A 19,893-nucleotide genomic window follows, 5' to 3' on the forward strand; every position below is an offset into this window, starting at 1 on the left:
AGCTGGTGTTCAGTGTTCCCCAGAAGTTATGTTGTGCAGATAACACACACTTTGAAACGCACACATCACATCAGCACAAGGAGCGAAGCGACTGAACAGACGCCGTCGAGGTTCAATCCTCTCAACGCTGTTTGACTGAAACAAATCTAATGTCAGACAGAAAAGACATTTTAAATCCCATGTTGCAACTGACCTTGACCATTTTGCACTGTTGCCATGGTAACAAATGAGACGAGGATATATGTGCCACTACTAAAAATGTTTCCCCTTCGCTGGAAGCTGAAATCGATCCTCTGTCATCGCTCACATGCAAAACGCAGTTTTTGACTCTACCTGAAATGGACTCTGGCTGTTGTAGTTCTTCACTTCTTTGTCGGCTCCGCGAACAAGCAGCACTCTGGCACAGTTATCCTGGGGAAGAGAGGCAAAGACAAGACATTAAAACAAGGCTGAGAGAATGTCTGAGGCAACACAGAAATCCTTTAATTCTCCTACTTTGTGGAGGAGAAAGGATTCGCTTCCAGGGACATTAGCAGAATTGTCCAAAAGCAGAAGAAGTGAGAAGAGCAGGAACTGATCAGAGTGGTGGAATGTGTGAACATCCCAACACTGACACAGGGAAAAGAAGAAGAACAGAACATCTACTACCTACATCAGGAATGGAGCTTCATCCACTGTTAAGTGTGTATCTATTGCTCCACTCAAAGAGAACGAGGGAGCGAGAGCGAGAGAGATAGAGAGACAGAGAGAGAGAAGAACAGAGAGATGGAGAGTGCTGAGGGCTTTGAATCTACTGCACAAATCGCCCACAAAGTGCTCAACCACGCATGTACCGTGCACACACACATGAATATAAATACTTTTTTTTAGATCCACAATAAGCTATTGAGAGTTGAAAACGGCGTCTCACTCAGATACTGATACACGACCATCATCTGTGCGCTGCTGCCGGCACCATTAGACATTAGCATCTTATTTTAATGTGTGTTATTTATACTCATGGACGTCTCCATGTGGAGCCATCCCACGACATATAAGCTACATTTAAAATGACGCGACCAAATGGAAATGTATGACATACATAGGATGTATGAATTGAGGCATTAAGGCTTTCAGGAGATATTTAGAAGCAGAACAAATGGAGACGTCGGGACAGAAGGATGCGATGTGATTCATGTAATGTCCAACAGGAAAATGCCGGCTGGTGCAGCTCGGACATCCTGGAAGCTTCAGCATTTCATGTTGTGTCAGCGAGAGAAGATCCCTGATGGAGAAGATGACAGCAGAAGCACCGACCAGGATTCTCACATGTTCTCGCCAGAAGTTTCTTTTTGTTTGTTGTGTTTCTTCAGCACTGGATTCTGCTCAGAGTTCTGCATCTATCAAGCAGGAGTGAGATATGTGCATATTTACGATGTACAGTATAACGGCCTGATAAGAGAATAATCCAGGTTACATCAACCCCCTCTGTTTCACACACGCAGCATCGTTATCATCCACTTAACGCTTCATATTTCCAGATAAGACTGAGGATATGTTTCATCATCAAGTATTGTGTGTATCTTCTTCCTCTGAGCCTCTGTTAGAAACACATCAATGATCCACATGTTGCTTCATTAAATGGACATTTTTAATATCACACACAATTCTCTGCATGCAAAGCACCAGTCCACCTCCATGTTGGTCCGTTTGGGGACTTGAACCCTCTGGTTCCCAAATCAAGTCCCTGCAGACTGACTGCTGCCGCCCGACAAACACACACATTTAAATCCCAAATACTCTTCCTCCTGTTTATTAAGGGATGTTTGTTAAAAGCCTGCTGCTTTAGGGACTGACTGAGCCTTTAAAAAGAAGAAACTTCATATTTAAGCTGTTTTTTAAATATGTGTTTGTCTTAAATAGGAGCTAATGTGCTTGGAGCTCCGAGAGTTCCAACACGTTGTTGGTTTTGGTGTTTCCATGGGATTTGTTGACAATAAGGAAACGATACAATCATTTCTGCTTTATCCTTTAAAGATATGATTATTAGAATAATTTGAGCCGCTCCCAACTCCACAGAAGCAGCATTTCACAGCTGCGAGGTGTGAAAAGCTGCTTCAAAGCTTGAGGTTCCTGCACAACAAGAAGAGGAACTAAATACTTGCTCTGGTCTCGGATGTAAAACACGGATCAGATGCTGCAGAACTTTAGTCTGCTGACAGCTTTAAGTCAACAAGGTTCATTTGTGCACCTTCAAGGAAAAGGCTGAAGTTATTCTATATTTACGTCAATAAATGAAAGATGTGTTACTCTCTATACTGTCCGACTTCCTGCCTGTTCTCAGCTCTGAGCCCATTGGTTCCTACTGAAGATGTAAATCTTTAAAGAAGGCTGAAATATAATTTCTTTGTTTTAAAGGTTCAGTCATTTCTCTTTAGAACAATATGAAACATTTCAGCAATACGATGTCTAAAAGTGACATCTTTGTTATATATTTAGTTGAGTTGTGTATTTACATTATCCCAAATGTTTCCAAGTCTGTCCTGTCAGCGTTTTATCCCCTTTGAGCATCGTCAGCGTTGTTGTTGATTGGTCACATTTCTACAATCTGATTTTTCTTGGGTTTAGAAATGAATCAGAAATAGATGTAAGACTATTAAATCTAAAGTCACTTATCATATTTATAAATATTCCCATATTTAAGATTTCTACCTCACAATCCTAAAGTAGCTATTACTCAAAGCTTCGTCAGGAAAAAGTCACACAGTTAAACTATTTATTGCAATTAGATGCAGACAGTGACTTGACGGGTGGTTGTACTCCTGGGGATTCTCCAAGCACAGCATTCCAGCATCAAATACATGAGTATGATAAATATCATGCAAGGAGAACTGCAAATGATTCATCCCGTGGGAAAAAGGAACAAAGACACTGCAGGCTGTGTACACTACAAACAGAGCGGAGCTGAATGAGGTGAAGTGAGCGGCAGACACAGCAGCAAATACACGTCAGCGCACATTTAAACACACAATGTGTCATTTTCTGCCACTCGGGGTCTTTTAATCAAAACAATAACAAAAGCTGGAGTTTGGTGTGGTGGTGCAGCAGCGGTGCATCATGGGAGTTTAGTGTGGTGGTGCAGCAGCGGTGCATCATGGGAGTTTGGTGTGATGGTGCAGCAGCGGTGCATCATGGGAGTTTAGTGTGGTGGTGCAGCAGCGGTGCATCATGGGAGTTTGGTGTGATGGTGCTGCAGCGGTGCATCATGGGAGTTTGGTGTGGTGGTGCAGCAGCGGTGCATCATGGGAGTTTGGTGTGATGGTGCAGCAGCGGTGCATCATGGGAGTTTAGTGTGGTGGTGCAGCAGCGGTGCATCATGGGAGTTTGGTGTGATGGTGCTGCAGCGGTGCATCATGGGAGTTTGGTGTGGTGGTGCAGCAGCGGTGCATCATGGGAGTTTGGTGTGGTGGTGCGGCAGCGGTGCATCATGGGAGTTTGGTGTGGTGGTGCGGCAGCAGTGCATCATGGGAGTTTGGTGTGGTGGTGTGTCAGTAGTGCATCATGGGAGTTTGGTGTGGTGGTGCAGCAGTAGTGCACCATGGGAGTTTGGTGTGGTGGTGCGACAGTAGTGCATCATGGGAGTTTGGTGTGGTGGTGCGGCAGTGGTGCATCATGGGAGTTTGGTGTGGTGGTGCGGCAGTAGTGCACCATGGGAGTTTGGTGTGGTGGTGCGACAGTAGTGCATCATGGGAGTTTGGTGTGGTGGTGCATCATGGGAGTTTGGTGTGGTGGTGCAGCAGCGGTGCATCATGGGAGTTTGGTGTGGTGGTGCAGCAGCGATGCATCATGGGAGTTCTCCTCTCCTCTGATTCAAAGGTTAAACATCAGAGTTCCTCCTGCACGCTGTTCGGCTGCTGCTAACATTTGTCAGCTTGTTTCTCTGAGAACTTCAGATCCAGACGTTCAGGAGGTTTTTACCAGAAGCCGAATCATCCTCAGAGGTTTCCTCCTCTACGAAACAAACGATGCCGGTGACAAAAACACTGAATAAAACGGTTTCACGTTAAAAACCAGTGTTTCTCCGATGGACACAGGACATACGAGGGGATACGAGCTAACAGCTAACGGCTAACGGCTAACGTCTGCTCAGCTTGTTTCTCTGAGAACGCCCAAGGACTAAAATCCTTCATCCTTCAAATATAGAGTTAAAAGCACCAGGATGTGAAACGTCTCTGGTAACTACAGTTACCGTCTCCGCCCACCAGTGAAGTTTGCTTTTACATCCACGTCCAAAACGTCACTTCATCAAATCTGAAAAAAGGTAAATGTGAATCTCAGGATAAAGTTTGAAATCTGATTCTGTCGAAACCATTTGGAAAAAAGGTTTGTAATGAGAATGACACGTTAATCCTAAAGGAGTAGAGCATCAACTCATTTCCCTCTCACCTAATCCAGCGCTTTATCCATTTGAGAAAGTTTTCCACTGTGATTAGTGAACAGTTTGTTTCCAGTCAGAACTCAGTTGGTAATGTTGCTCCACATTTCTCCCGCTTTTTACGACGGGTTTGACAGAACTGGCTTAACTATCCTCAAATAGTACCAGGTCAATCCAATAGTGGCATGTGCTCTCATTCACACTACACACACACAACACACACACACACACACACACATACACACACACACCCTGCTCACCTGGTTGTATAGGGCACAGATGTGTAGAGCAGCGTTTCCTGAGGCATTCTGGGCGCTCATTTCTGCTCCGTAGAACAGCAGATGCTCCAGGTGCTGCACGTGGCCGTGACGGCAAGCCTGCACACACACAAAGTAGTTCTCTGTCATATAAAGCCTTTGACACTTAGATGTTAGTTGCAGTAGGAGGACGTTAACACTAGATGTCAGTGTGCTGCAGAGCAGATGAGAAGCAGCTGTACCCTCCGTTTGAACCCATCAGAAGATGGGAGGATAGAGGAGTGTGTGCAGAGGGGAAGGCTTAGAGAAACACACAGTTGCACAATTGAATTAATCATGACAGAGTGTAAAAGGCTGTCAGAAACAGAGGCTGAGCACCAAGATATTGCTTTTATGAACCAATTTCCCTCCGTGAATGGCGTTAATGTTTAAAGGTTATGGTGACAGATGCCAGTTAGGTGTTTAGTGTGAGGGGGGGATTATAGTGAAATGTTTCATTTACACCGCGGCTTATTTCAGAGGCTGAGAGGATTGTGACAAAAACCCAAATGGCTGCTTATCAACCAAAACAGGTTACAGTAAAAAAAAAAGTATGTCCTCATCAAGTGAGGAGGGGAATGGAGTTGTGTTACATAATTCACAACACATTAGGCTCAATGTATTAGGATGCTTGGTTTGTCTGCGGCCATGACTGCAGCAGAACTATTGTGCAAACTGTGTGTGAAGAGTTGTGTTACTGCACCTCAACCCGTGTGTGTAATCAGATTTGTAAATGAGCAAGACTCGCAAAACATATCTGTGACAGTAGCTTGGAAAATAGTGATGGGGCAGCTCACACCGTGGCCCCTCCTCCTCACTCCCCGCCGCTAGGAGACTACTTCACCGCTAGGAGCGAGGACGGCAGCTCTGGGGATGAAGCTTATTAACCCACCAGTTTCAAATGTTATCAGCCCATTAAGTGAGTGTCATCAGAAGCTTATCATCTGTTCACAAAGTGTCACCGAAAGAAAGAATACAGGAAGACGACATCGAGTTTTATGACTTGTTATTCTAGCTGCAGTTTGGCTCGTCTGACACATAATAATAATAATAATAATAATAATAATAATAATAATAATAATAATAATAATAATAATATGATAATAATAGGAGCTATATAATCCCTGATAAGGCTGAGAACATTGGGAAGGGTTGATCCCATTTTGAAGAAGTTGTTATTGTCAATTGAGGCGTCAGCTTGTTCACAAAATATTGTGAAAGAATGACCTAGAATTGAATGTGAAGATAGCGGTTGGTTCTGCTGAACATGTGAACTATAAAGACTTGGTTGAAGTGGTATTTATGAATTCATTGTTTAGTCTTTAAAGTGACTGAATGAATACCTGTAAGACGATCAGTCTGTACTTTGTGGTTTGTGCTAGTTAGCTAATGTTAGCATGCTAACACGCTAAACTAAGATAGTGACAACAGTGAACATTATACTTGCTTAACATTAGCATGTTAGCATCGTCATTGCAAGCTAGCTGACATTAGCATGTTGGCTAGCTGAGATTAGCATGTAGCTCAACGCCTCACAGAGCCTCGTTCTCTAAACAAAACAAATGAAATATATTTGATCTAATTAGTTTTCTGTTCTGTTGTTTCAGCTGAAATCATCTGTTTAAAATGATGGAAGTCAAACTGAGTTTCTCCTGATGAGCTCAGAGTATGAACATTTAACAGCACAAGCTTATTAATGAACTTTAAATATGTATTCAATTCTTCTAGGGGTTTATTTCTATGTGGAAGGATGTAAACACTGCAGGATTTTATGAAGGAGTAAAAACAACCTCGACCTCTGAGACAGCAGCAGCCATTGTGCTGTTCACCGTCCCGCCTGACAGCTGATTGTTATCGTGTCTGAAAGGGGACAGAAGGGGAGACGCAGAGATTCTGCAACTCGACAGGGAGACAGATATCAGATAAAGCTGATGGGCCTGAACACACAGGAGTGCGAGTGCACGTACACACACACACACACACACACACACACACACACACACACACACACACACACACACACACACAACACTGTGTGGAGACACAGAGTGTGTCACCGCTGCAGGGTGGCTCTCCTTAAACGGCTTTATTCACTTCAACGGGTACCAGCTGCCAAGACAGACGGCCACAGCCCGGGAACGCTCTGTGAGTGCTTTAGTGATGCTTTTCCAATACCAGCTGTTCCAAGTCACACAACAGCCAAACACCCCTCTTGTGTTCCGGTGTGTGCACCTGGTGTGTGTGTGTGTTTACCTGGTGAACTTCATGCCAGCCGTTCTCGTCCTGGCAGCAGACGACGGCGTGGTGGTTCAGCAGGAGCTCGCAGCAGCCCGGGTCTCCTCCCACCACAACGCTGTGATACAGAGGAGTCAGACCGCGGCTGTCCTTATAGTCTGGTGAAGCTCCCAACTCCAGCAGTGTCTGTGTGTGTGTGTGTGTGTGTGTGTGTGTGTGTGAGTGTGTGTGTGAGTGTGTGAGTGTGTGTGTGTGTGAGTGAGTGTGTGTGTGAGTGTGTGTGTGAGTGTGTGTGTGTGAGTGTGTGTGTGAGTGTGTGTGTGTGAGTGTGTGAGTGTGTGAGTGTGTGTGTGTGTGTGTGTGTGAGTGTGTGTGTGTGTGTGTGTGTGTGTGTGTGTGAGTGTGTGTGTGAGTGTGAGTGTGTGTGTGTGTGTGTGAGTGTGTGTGTGTGTGTGTGTGTGTGTGTGTGTGTGTGTGTGTGTGAGCGGTCAAAAACATACAGAAAAGGGAAAGATGAATTATTAATGGTGGGTTACAGATGTATAATTATAGTTATAAATCCTCATAATGATTTATAACAATAATCACAACACATTTTATAATGAATAATAAGGTTAAGTATTATAATACTTCATCTGCTCACTTACTGACTGTTTACATTTAATGATATTTACTTAAAGTAAACAATGAACTTTATAATTACATTATAACACATTATAAAGTCAGTGAGTGACACTTTATTATAAAATGCTTTATAACGTGTTACGATTATTGTTATAAATATCTATGAGCAGATTCTAAGTATGTTTATAATGCATTCCAGAGATATAAAGTTTTAATAATCATCATAATAAACCTTCTTTCTAAAGAGTTTTAATCGGACTAAGTGATTTAAATATCAGAACTGATATGACACGTGTCACCACGCTGTGAACTGCGGAGCATGACGTGAGACTGTGAGCCGGTAGGATCTGTACCGTGAGGGCCACGTGGTTCTTGGAGCGTGCAGCTTTGTGCAGGCCAGTCATGCCGTCTTTGGCTCTGAAGTCCAGGTGAGCTCCTCCATTCTTCAGCACCTTGATCAGGTCCACCACGTTGTCCAGGTGAGCAGCGAATGTCAACGGACTCTCTAGAAAGAGACAGAATATTGTTTATGAATTTGATGTTTATTGAAAAGCAGAACAAGAAAACAAACCCTGACGTGTTAATGATTCAAATATATCCGTGTGCAGACATCCCACCTGTACGCTACGTCATGAAGCAACACCACCAGGTACCACAAGGCGCTTCAGAGGGTTTCTGCCATTAAAGGGGATTCTTTGGTTTCTTGTCTTCCAAATGTAAAGAAGAGGCGGCTGTACGCCAAATTCCAAATGTGTGATGGTGACTTCAGGCTATAAGAAAACAGCTGGGTTTCCTAAAAGTGTATTTCCCATGCAACGAAACCTCATTGTCAATTAAAACGTTTTTTTTCGTATCACAAGTCCGCGGAAGTGTGTGTGGAGAGAGAGTAAGGGTCGACGTACGGGACACAGAACTCAGCGCCTCTGCTCTTACTTTCAAATGTCATGTATGAACTCAAGCTGAAGGTGAGTTACGGATGAAGTTAGTTTGTGTTTGGATCATTTTGTCAAGCTGAATTTCCAAATATGACTCAAAGCTGCATTATGTATTTCTCTGATGTTGGCTGACTTGTGACAAACACCACAGTCCACCTGCAGGAGGCCTGAGACTCGTTTCCAGTCTTCATTCAGTCGTACTGAGTATGAATGTCGTATAAATACAATTTATTATTATTATTACTCGCCGGCCAAAATCATCTCCAGAGTTCAAATAAAGTGAAGCTCTGGTCTGCGCAGCATGACGGACGTCTGATAAAGAAAACATTTTATTTGGGATTTCAGGATTTCTTTTTCAGTTCCTGTGAACCAGGCTGAAGAAAGCAGGTCAACTGTCTGTCACCACTAGAGTAAGACAAGCTTCACTGTGATTAACACACCATTGGAAATGTCAATCTAAACAAGGCACTGAGAGACAGCTGACGTGAGCTGACGTCACTACGCCCTACACAACGCTTCTTCTTTTTGCAGTTATGAATCAAAGCGGTGCCAGTGGACGTCAGAAACGGCTTTTATTGTGAACAACTCCTCCGTGGGGATGTAGAGAGATCGGCAGACACTGGAGGAAATGAGATGTTTGTTGTGACAGATTATTATTATTATTATTATTACAAGTCGTAATCTGCAGAGAAGCGTCTGCCCTTCAGCAATAAGCCTTCCTTTAACAACAGCTCTCACAGCCCATTAAGATAACATCAATGCTCTGCTTAATAACGTCTCTCCTCTCAGCTTCACCTTCATCTCCCTCAGTAGACCTTTGTTTTCAGGGCAATCTCTGTCCACTCAACGCTGGCTGTGTTAGCAGCACCTGCACGGCTGAGATCCCCTTCACATATTCATTCAATTATCATAAACAAACATAATTGTCCACCTCAGGTAAACAAATGACTGCAATGAGCTTTTAAACACAGGCTGCCGATAGGAACGAGAACTTCAGAGGCACGACTCCCAACTACAAGAGAGTTTCCTGTCGATCCTCAGGAACATGGTCGTCACGCAAACACCAATCCGGCTGATGAGACGGCCGAGGACGTGCCGACCTCTCCTGTCCTCCACTCTGTCTCTGACTGTAGGTGTGTGTCGCCACCCTTCGCGAAGTACAGCGGAGGAGGGAATGTGAATGTGCAAAGCAAAAAATATATTTGTAAAAAAAAAATAATCGCTTCATTCAAAAAGTATTGAACGTATTTATTTATTATTTGTTGAGATCTTGTGCCTCACATTTAAAGTGATTTTAGTGATGTTGTACAGGAACACATACTGCAGACGTGACATGTATGTGTGTAGCTAAAGAATGGTTGTGTCTAGTTGTCTAGTTGATGAACTGCTGTAGTAAAATATGCAACAACTGTTTGCTCTGCTAATTACGAGCGACGTGCAGGAGCTCAGAATGCTGCCTTGAGCCCTCGGGGCCGCAGCCAAAGCTTTTGTTTGTGCCGAGTATCTTCCAAGTGTTGTGCAGCAGGTTTACACCAGGTGTGTGTTCACTCAGCCCACTGCATCCTGAGTAAATACTGAGACCACCCTGGGGGGGCAGCCAGGGCCCAGGAGTAATGAGCTGCATCCTGATGTCAATGTCAACACAGCTCTCCAATGTTCCATAAACATGAAGTGAGCAGGTGTGTGATGCTACGCTAGGCTAGGATAATAGTTATAAGTCCTCCTCGGCCCACTTGTAGGCAGAGAGTCCTGCGTCGGAGGAGACTGCAACCTGGCAAGAATAATAACTTATTATCTCCAAACATGCACATCCACTCACTCGCACACTTGACTTAATTAGCTGTGGAGCTTGTGCTTAACGTCACATATCTGCTAGTTATACAGGAAATAAATCCATCAGGAGGAACACGTCTCTCAGCAGCAGCATCCTAATAAAGCAGAGCGCGTGTGCATGTTCTGTGCTTGTCAAAAGGCATTCTGGGTAATGATGGGGTAACAAAGGGAAGTGTGTAAGTTAAGGGAAGATGTAGAAACGTGTTAGAAACAAATTGTCAAGTTTATTTGAAAGAAAAACAGGAAAACAGAAAAAGAATTCCTCAATCAGCTCCGTTATGATGGAACGTCTTCATGCACCACAAGATGTGTCAGTTACTCCGATTCATCCACTGAACATCTTCGGTAGAAAACAGTTTCCTGCTGTTTCAATGCTTTGAAAAGTACAAACAAATGTCCAATCACTCCATTGTGTCTGTGAGTCAGAAGAAGTTTCATGTGCAGATATCTAAACTCAGCACCTGCATGTCGAGGGAGAAACACATTGTTTGAGATGTGTTGGAACCAGATGTGAGTCTTTGCAGGTTCACTTGGTTCCTCTCAGCAGAGAGCTTCTCCAGGACCGGAGGAGCGTGGGGTCCACATTATATTCTGTCCAATCAGGTCTCAATGCATCTAATACCAGGGTGGAAAAAAGATCTGACTATTATCTCTGCAGTGCATCGTAATCATGACGGGAGAAAGAGTTCTTTGGGGCAGGCGGAGGGTGTGAACAGTGAAGTGCAGCGGAAGAAACACGTATTGCTGCTCTTTTCATTTGATGCTGCTTGTTATTTGATGGAGCATCATGCTGCGAGTGTTCTCTCTCTCTCTGTGTTTTGGGTCTCACTGACCTCGGGTCTGTTCGGATATGGTTTTACGCATGAAGATCTCGAGAAGAACAAATAATTACTGCCTCAGCTCTGAAAATGACCCATTATCATATAATCTACATACTGTACAATAACTCTTACCTGGATCTCGTCTCTGTGCAGGACGCGTGCAGGAAGGACATACTTTGACCTACTTTGACCTACTTGTACCTACTTTGTCCTACTTTGACCTACTCTGGGATTATTGATGGTCAGACTGGAGAACAGGAGTCTGGAGGAAACAATGAAAAGCTGGTTTCAGACGCCACAATATGTTTTGTCTGTTGCGATGGTCAGTTTGTCAGATTCAGCGATTATAGTCATAAGATCTTGCCGTGACTTGGTCGAGAGACACGACCGTCTTTAGCGACACGCAGGATTTCATAGATAAGAAGGAGCTGCAGGACCGACTCCCAGGAACTGTAATGTAAACAACCAGCGGCGGCGTGCAGGATGTGGCCGTGTTGTGTTTGGAGAAGCACAAGAAAAGAAAAGCCTTTCGTCCGTTAGACAATTGCACCTGCAGCACCAACATCTTTATCTTTCACTTCAAAGTCACGTCGGGAGGAAACACATATCGTGTAGTCAGAACCACGCATTACTCTTTCTCCACTATTGCTTTGTTTCAGCTCGGTTTCTAAGGGCCCTGGATGAATGCAGATTCCTGTTTTGGAGAAGAATGTGTGGCCACAAACACAAACTTACATCTGAATCCAGTCGTCTCTGTTCTGTTGGGATTCAGTTTTAAGTCTTTGTGTTTGTGCTTGTGTGCAGAGTGCTGCCTCACCCCCAGTCTCACTGTCGTGGTAGTTGGGATCGAAGCCTCTCTCCAGCAGCTTCGACACTTTGTCCACCTGATTATGCTGGATGAGGTCCATGAACTTTCTCAGATTGCCCTGCGCAAACAGAGAAGAGAAAGAGCTATTACAGTGAGAAGAAAGAACAAATGGTGGTGGGTGTGAGAGAGAGAAAAGGCAGGACGACTGAAATAGAAGTTGCGGTAGAAGAAGGTGTAGAGGGTCAAACACAACTGAGGGTGAAAAGTGGAAGTGTTTAGGAATACAGTGTGAAACTGAACAGACTGGTAAAGATGGAGGAATATAAGGTCAAATAAAAGGCGAGTGGAAGCAGGAAGCAGAGGAGGGTGGATGACAGGATTCAGAGCGTGGCGATTGTGGGGAGTGGAATGGCTGCTCCTCTCTTCTGTTCCTGTCTGCTTTCTTTCTAGGCCGCATGATAAAAATAGATAACAGAGCAACTCCCCAAAGGAGAGGAGAAAATGAGGAATGAAGAGTGAGATAGCAGAAGAGGAACACGGGTAGCAGAAATAAAAGAATAGACGGAGAAGAGAGGAACCAGGAAAGAATAAATGAGGAGGGACATGAAGGACGGGGAGAAGAATACTAAGGGAGGGATGTCCTCATCCTATCGTGTTGCCCAAGATCTAAATCCAAGTTTCTCAACTTGGTCAACATGAAAGATGCACCTAGAGTGAACCATGGACAAGAGGCAGTCAAAAGATTAAAGCTAGCTAGCATAGAAAAAAGCAAATGACAAAAATTGGATGAGGCTTTATTTATCCAATATGTCTGACTCTATTTATACCATACAAGTATCACCAGCCTGTTTCCAGACTTCTGAATCTCAGACCAAAACTTTGTCAGTCGCTGCTAAATTGGTCATAACAAAATAACAACACCTCCTAAACTGAAAACAGCCAACATGGAGATGATGTCAGCGCCCGGTTTGAACGGCAGATTAAATGGCTGACCAGCTGATAACATATCTTATCAGCTGTTATCAGCTGTTATCAGATGTTATCAGCTGTTATCAGATGTTATCAGCTGTTATCAGCTGTTATCAGCTGTTATCAGATGTTATCAGCTGTTATCAGCTGTTATCAGATGTTATCAGCTGTTATCAGCTGTTATCAGATGTTATCAGCTGTTATCAGCTGTTATCAGCTGTTATCAGCTGTTATCAGATGTTATCAGCTGTTATCAGCTGTTATCAGCTGTTATCAGATGTTATCAGCTGTTATCAGCTGTTATCAGATGTTATCAGATGTTATCAGATGTTATCAGCTGTTATCAGCTGTTATCAGCTGTTATCAGCTGTTATCAGCTGTTATCAGATGTTATCAGCTGTTATCAGCTGTTATCAGATGTTATCAGCTGTTATCAGCTGTTATCAGATGTTATCAGCTGTTATCAGATGTTATCAGATGTTATCAGATGTTATCAGATGTTATCAGCTGTTATCAGATGTTATCAGATGTTATCAGCTGTTATCAGATGTTATCAGATGTTATCAGCTGTTATCAGCTGTTATCAGATGTTATCAGATGTTATCAGCTGTTATCAGATGTTATCAGCTGTTATCAGATGTTATCAGCTGTTATCAGATGTTATCAGATGTTATCAGCTGTTATCAGATGTTATCAGATGTTATCAGATGTTATCAGCTGTTATCAGCTGTTATCAGATGTTATCAGCTGTTATCAGATGTTATCAGATGTTATCAGCTGTTATCAGATGTTATCAGCTGTTATCAGATGTTATCAGCTGTTATCAGATGTTATCAGCTGTTATCAGATGTTATCAGATGTTATCAGCTGTTATCAGATGTTATCAGCTGTTATCAGATGTTATCAGATGTTATCAGCTGTTATCAGCTGTTATCAGCTGTTATCAGATGTTATCAGATGTTATCAGCTGTTATCAGATGTTATCAGATGTTATCAGATGTTATCAGCTGTTATCAGCTGTTATCAATGTTATCAGCTGTTATCAGATGTTATCAGATGTTATCAGATGTTATCAGATGTTATCAGCTGTTATCAGATGTTATCAGATGTTATCAGATGTTATCAGATGTTATCAGCTGTTATCAAGATGTTATCAGCTGTTATCAGATGTTATCAATGTATCAGATGTTATCAGATGTATCAGATGTTATCAGATGTTATCAGCTGTTATCAGCTGTTATCAGATGTTATCAGATGTTATCAGATGTTATCAGATGTTATCAGATGTTATCAGCTGTTATCAGATGTTATCAGATGTTATCAGATGTTATCAGATGTTATCAGCTGTTATCAGATGTTATCAGATGTTATCAGATGTTATCAGATGTTATCAGATGTTATCAGATGTTATCAGCTGTTATCAGCTGTTATCAGATGTTATCAGCTGTTATCAGCTGTTATCAGATGTTATCAGATGTTATCAGATGTTATCAGATGTTATCAGATGTTATATTGCTTGTGATAACTGATTTAGCATTTCTATCTTATTTAATCAAGTGTGCTTTAATTGCCTAACTAATTAAGGCATTTAACATAGAGTCTATTTTCCCTTATTGTAAAGCACTTTCTTGCTATACAAATAAATATTATTAGCCTCTCTGGGAACCATCACCTTATCGTGGTGGAGAGGTTTGTGTGTCCCTATGAACCTGAGAGCTGTGTTGTCTGGAGCCTAGTGCTCCTGGTAGGGTCTCCCAAGGCAAATTGGTCTCAGGTGAGGGGCCAGACTAAGAATGGTTCAAAAACGACTTCATGAAAGAAAGGGAAAGGAAAGGAGAGACCCTGCCCGGAGGAAGCCCGGGGCCCCCGTCTGGAGCCAGGCCCAGAGGGAGGGCCCGACAGCGAGCGCCTGGTGGCCGGGTTTGCCACGGAGCCCGGTCGGGCACAGCCCGAAGAAGCTACGTGGTGCCTCCCATCCATCCATCCTGTGGGCCCACCACTCATGGGAAAAACCGCTGGGGTCGGGTGCGCTGTCACATGGGTGGCAGTGATGGTCAGGGACCTCGACGGACCAGACCCGGGCAGCAGAGGCTGGCTCTGGGGACGTGGAACGACACCTCTCTGTGGGGGAAGGAGCCGGAACTAGTGTGGGAGGTGAAGTGCTACCAGTTGGATCTGGTGGGGCTTACCTCCACGCACAGTCTTGGCTCTGGAACCGTACTAGGAGTTCAAGTACCTCAGGGTCTTGTTCGCGAGTGAGGGGACAATGGAGCGAGCGGGGGCGGTATTACAGTCACTTTACCGCACCGTTGTGACGAAAAGAGAGCTGAGCCAGAAGGCAAAGCTCTCAATCTACCGGTCGATCTTCGTTCCTACCCTCACCTATGGTCATGAAGGCTGGGTCATGACCGAAAGAACGAGATCACGGGTACAAGCGGCCGAAATGGGTTTTCTCAGACGGGTGGCGTCTCCCTTAGAGATAGGGTGAGAAGCTCAGCCATCCGTGAGAGACTCGGAGTAGAGCCGCTGCTCCTTTACGTTGAAAGGAGCCAGTTGAGGTGGTTCGGGCATCTAGTAAGGATGCCACCTGGGCGCCTCCCTAGGGAGGTGTTCCAGGCACGTCCAGCTGGGAGGAGACCCCGGGGAAGACCCAGGACTCGGTGGAGAGATTATATCTCCTCACTGGGAACGCCTCGGGATCCCCCAGTCAGAGCTGGAGGATGTGGCCCGGAGAAGGGAAGATTGGGGTTCCTTACTGGAGCTACTGCCCCCGCGACCCGATCCCGGATAAGCGGTAGACGATGGATGGATGGATGGATAGTATTATTATTATTAGTATTAATATAAATTATTAATAATAAAAATGTTATTGCTTAATAGCTTGGACATTTGCTGCTCAAATACATTTTAAATATTCCTTCAGTCACATATTTATTACATTGTATTGGCTTTATATTAAATGTTTTCATTGTTTTACTACTTATAGCTTCAGATCTAAATTCTGTAACCTGAAAGTTTAATGAAATCTGCTTCTGTTTAGACACCAACCAGGATGAGTCACCAGTTTAATATCTGGAAATGTCAAGAGTTCACATACATGGCCCGGTTGTCTTCATCCATTGTTTGCTGATATGTGTGTGTGTGTGTGTGTGTGTGGTGTGTGTGTGTGTGTGTGTGGTGGTGGTCTGGCGGGCCAGGTGAATCAGAGTTCTGGACGCACGGCACCCTCACTCAAGATCGTGGGTCCCGCAGAGAGGGGCACAAGAAAGAGCAAAAGGAAGGGAGGGAGAGAGAGAGAAGGGAGAGAAAGAGAGGAGAGCGAGAGGAGAGAGAGGAGAGAGAGAGGAAGAGAGGGAGAGAGAGAGAGAGAGAGAGAGAGAGATGAGGAGAGCAGAGAGTAGAGAGAGGAAGAGAGATGGTAGAGAGAGAGCTAGATATCTAAATTTCTCTATTCTCATCTCTCTCTCTTCCCTCTCTGTCTGTCTCTATCTCTCTCTCTCTCTCTCTCTCTCTCTCATCCTCTGTATCTCTCTCCATCTCCTCTCTGTCTGTCTCTCTCTGTCTCTCTCTCTCCTTCTCTCTTTCTCTCTCCCTCTTCTCTCCTCACTCTGTCTCTCTCTCCCCCTCCCTCTCTCTCTCCGTCCCTCCCTCCCTCCCGCTCTTTGCTGAAACAGGTTGTGAGGGTTAAGTGTGAGCTTGAGCAAACCACAGAGCAGCAGACTGCAAGGCAAACATGTTTAGCTCCAAAAGGTTGGGTCAGGCCAAGAAATGAGAAAGAAAACATTCGGACTGATGACTTCTGCACGTTTGCATTTTTGCTTCTCCAGTCGTGTCCTTAGAATCAGAGCAGCTGTCAGACAGTGTCCTGGTGTGATGTAACAGAGAGCTGCCAGAGTCACTGATGCTTTGGCTGCACTGCAGGATTACAGTAGCTGCGGGAAAGCAGCCCAGAGCTAGCCTTACACGACCATGAAGAGGCTAATAATCTTCAGTTCACTGTCGAGATTCACTTCAATTCACGAGGGAGACACAGAGATGGAGCAAGGGAGGAGCGTGCTGTTGGAGCTGGCAGGAAGAAAACAGACTCCTTCTGAGCAGCATGCAACCTTACAGATCCTCACAGAGGAACAGAGGAGCTGAAAATAAGCCCACATTGGCAGGTAAACCACAATGTGCGCCTGCTTCCACCCTTCACACAGTTCAAGCTGCCAAGAATGAAAGCAAACAGACACAACTCTCTCCAAACACATGATGCAATCTGTAAGTTTTATTTTATTTTTTAACACCTACAGTGTGAAACCGTTCTTACTGTGGGGTTTTCACACTGCACTTCCCAGAGGTTTGTCTCCATTCCTTTTATGTTTCATTTAAAGCGCTTTGAATTGCCTCGTTGCTGAAGTGTGTTGTATAAATACGGTCGTCTTGCCAGGTAGTAAATCCTCAGGCGCCCACCACCCACTTTGGCATGTTTATATCTAGTCAATACAACTTTACATGTAAGGTATCCTGGATGTTGTATGATAGTGCATGCTATTTGTTTGGAATAAACATGTCTAGGTAATGTGCTGTTGGTTACTAAAGCTGGAACTGCAGTCTCCAAAGCTTTGAAGAACCCAAACACTGGAACACAAACAACACAAACGTAGTGTTTGGGGAGTTTTCTTTACTAAATGGCTGAACTGTTACCTTTGTATGAAGTTTAGCGATCTGTTTCTCGTCCACATTGGGCTGCCTGTAGACTCTGCTCTTGTAGCGGAACTGTTGATTAAAGAAAAGACAAATTGTTCAAAGCAACACAATGGTATATTGACATATTTCTGCCTCTAACTGGAGTAATAATCACAGTTGACCTCCAGAGACGGGACGCCCTTGCTGATTGGCTGAGGGTATTCTCGAAAGACGCGCTCTTCGTCCAGGAACTTGCCGTCCCTCCCATCGCTGGCCGGCTGGAAGAGCCCATAGTTCAGCACGTCTTTCAGGCTCTGATTAAGCGTACACAGGATCCGCTGCTTGGCAACCCAGACGGTCGCGTCCGGGTTGAACCGCATGCATTTCTGTTTGGGAGGAGAGGAGAGAGGGGGTGGGGGGGACAGTGGTGACTGGAGTGCTGGCAGTCAGAACAATAACCTCAAATGAAATATTCATCTTTGAAAGACATTTCACTCGTGAACTGGACGTCCAACTTCTGATTGACAGATGCAAAATAGGCTGGGACGTAAGAGAATGGAATCACAGAACAATGGCGGCCAATAAAAATAGTTCAAACACAATGAAATTGGTGCTTTAATAAGACAAACTCTGTCCCAGTTACGACATATAAACTATGCAGCACCGGCAGGCTGTTTGTTTTATTGCCACTGCGCTACATGCTAAACGGGGCCACTGCGCTCGCTGAGGATGTAATTGACACGACCCCTTTGCCCCCTGGTCTTTCCCAATCCCAGTTTCCCTGCAGTGAAAAAACATACAATGCAGGATTTCAGGCCTCGTCCGAATCAGAGAGGATTATGGGCGCTGTGCCACGGCATTGGGGAAGTGTCTGTGAGTGTTTACAGCAGGATGTGCTGCTCAGTTGGCGATAGCAGCCCTGCGTCTGTGATAAAGGCTGAATGGATGAGCAGTCTGTGAACTCTGCCTCGCCGTAATCCTCTCGCCTGGCATGGAGTGGGCAGAGAGGGGCAGGGGAAGGAAAGATTAAGGTTGGAGGTATACAGAAACAGATGTCTGGCATCTGGCAGGGCTGATTGGACTGATATGGCCTTCTTTCCTTCTGCCGGTTTATTACAGGGGAACATTTCCATCCGCTCCCATTATTGCTGCAGTTCAACGTAAACAATGTGTATGAAGATTCCAGTTAAGTGCAAATCAATGTTTTTCAAAGTAGAAGCAATGATAATGGTGCATGTGTGCAGAACCACATTAATAATCATATTTCAATAATATATATATATAATAATATATAATATATATACCGTATATATATATTAATATATATTATAATATATATATATATATATGTATATAATATATATATATATATTATAATATATATATATATATATATATATATATATATATATATATATATATATATATATATATATATATATATATATATATATATATATATATATATATTATATATATTATATATGTATGTATGTATGTGAATTATTCTTATTCTGATTATGAATGAAAACTTTTACTTTTGGTACTTTGATGCATATACCTTTGTACTTTGACGAAGAGAAGTACAAAGCATAAATGGTACAAGCAATCATCTGTGCTTTGATTACTATTCAAATTCAAAACAGCCTTATTAATCCCCGAAGGGCCAATTAGTAACGAGGAGTTTATACACAAAGAAACACAGTAACATACAACAAAATACAAACAAACATAGAATACACCACGGAGCAACAAATGTGGGATAAAAATAGACTGTCTTCTTCGGTGGTTCAATTGAACTTTACTGCAGCAGTTCGGGGTCAAGAGGGCAAAAGAAATGACAGTGCTTTTAACCTGGGTCTCATTTTAATGAGATTTGGCCATTCGGACTAATAGTTCTGAATAACTCACGACCACTCTCATGAACACACGAGGCTCGGCATGTGATCATTAAAACAAGAAGGTCCAGTTTTCTCAAACTCTCCAATTATGGTCCAAGAAAACAACTAAGCTTCCTTGTCTGACCTCAAGTCTGCCATTGTGTCCAATCTTTGAATCATTACCAACAGGAGCTCTGAAAGATGGTCTCTCCATCTGGATGTGAAAGCTGTATACTGGCAAACAAAGAGAGAGGAGACGGATGAAATGAAGTGAGAGGAAAAGCTTTTTGGAGGAGGATCATTTGAAGATTGTTTCAAAGACACAGAAAAGCAAGAGGGGAAGAGGAACCATCATCGCCACCTACATCTGTCTTTGTCTTTCATTTTCCTGCTCAACATGCATCTGTAGT

General features: G+C 43.7%; 1 protein-coding gene across 1 annotated transcript in view; it reads right to left on the bottom strand.

Moving 5' to 3' along the window:
• The window catches only part of shank2a (SH3 and multiple ankyrin repeat domains 2a), a 221,869-nt gene that overhangs the window by 131,837 nt on the left and 70,139 nt on the right, over positions 1-19,893 (bottom strand). Inside the window, exons 4-10 of the mRNA XM_029426822.1 lie at positions 17,786-17,989; positions 17,622-17,693; positions 11,976-12,084; positions 7,923-8,074; positions 6,964-7,131; positions 4,675-4,791; positions 334-411 (exon numbers count right to left, since the gene is read on the bottom strand). Coding sequence (XP_029282682.1) covers positions 334-411; positions 4,675-4,791; positions 6,964-7,131; positions 7,923-8,074; positions 11,976-12,084; positions 17,622-17,693; positions 17,786-17,989 — 900 coding nt within the window. The remainder of the gene's footprint in view (positions 1-333; positions 412-4,674; positions 4,792-6,963; positions 7,132-7,922; positions 8,075-11,975; positions 12,085-17,621; positions 17,694-17,785; positions 17,990-19,893) is intronic.

The sequence above is a fragment of the Cottoperca gobio genome, chromosome 3 (assembly GCF_900634415.1).
Source record: "Cottoperca gobio chromosome 3, fCotGob3.1, whole genome shotgun sequence".
Classification (NCBI taxonomy): domain Eukaryota; kingdom Metazoa; phylum Chordata; class Actinopteri; order Perciformes; family Bovichtidae; genus Cottoperca; species Cottoperca gobio.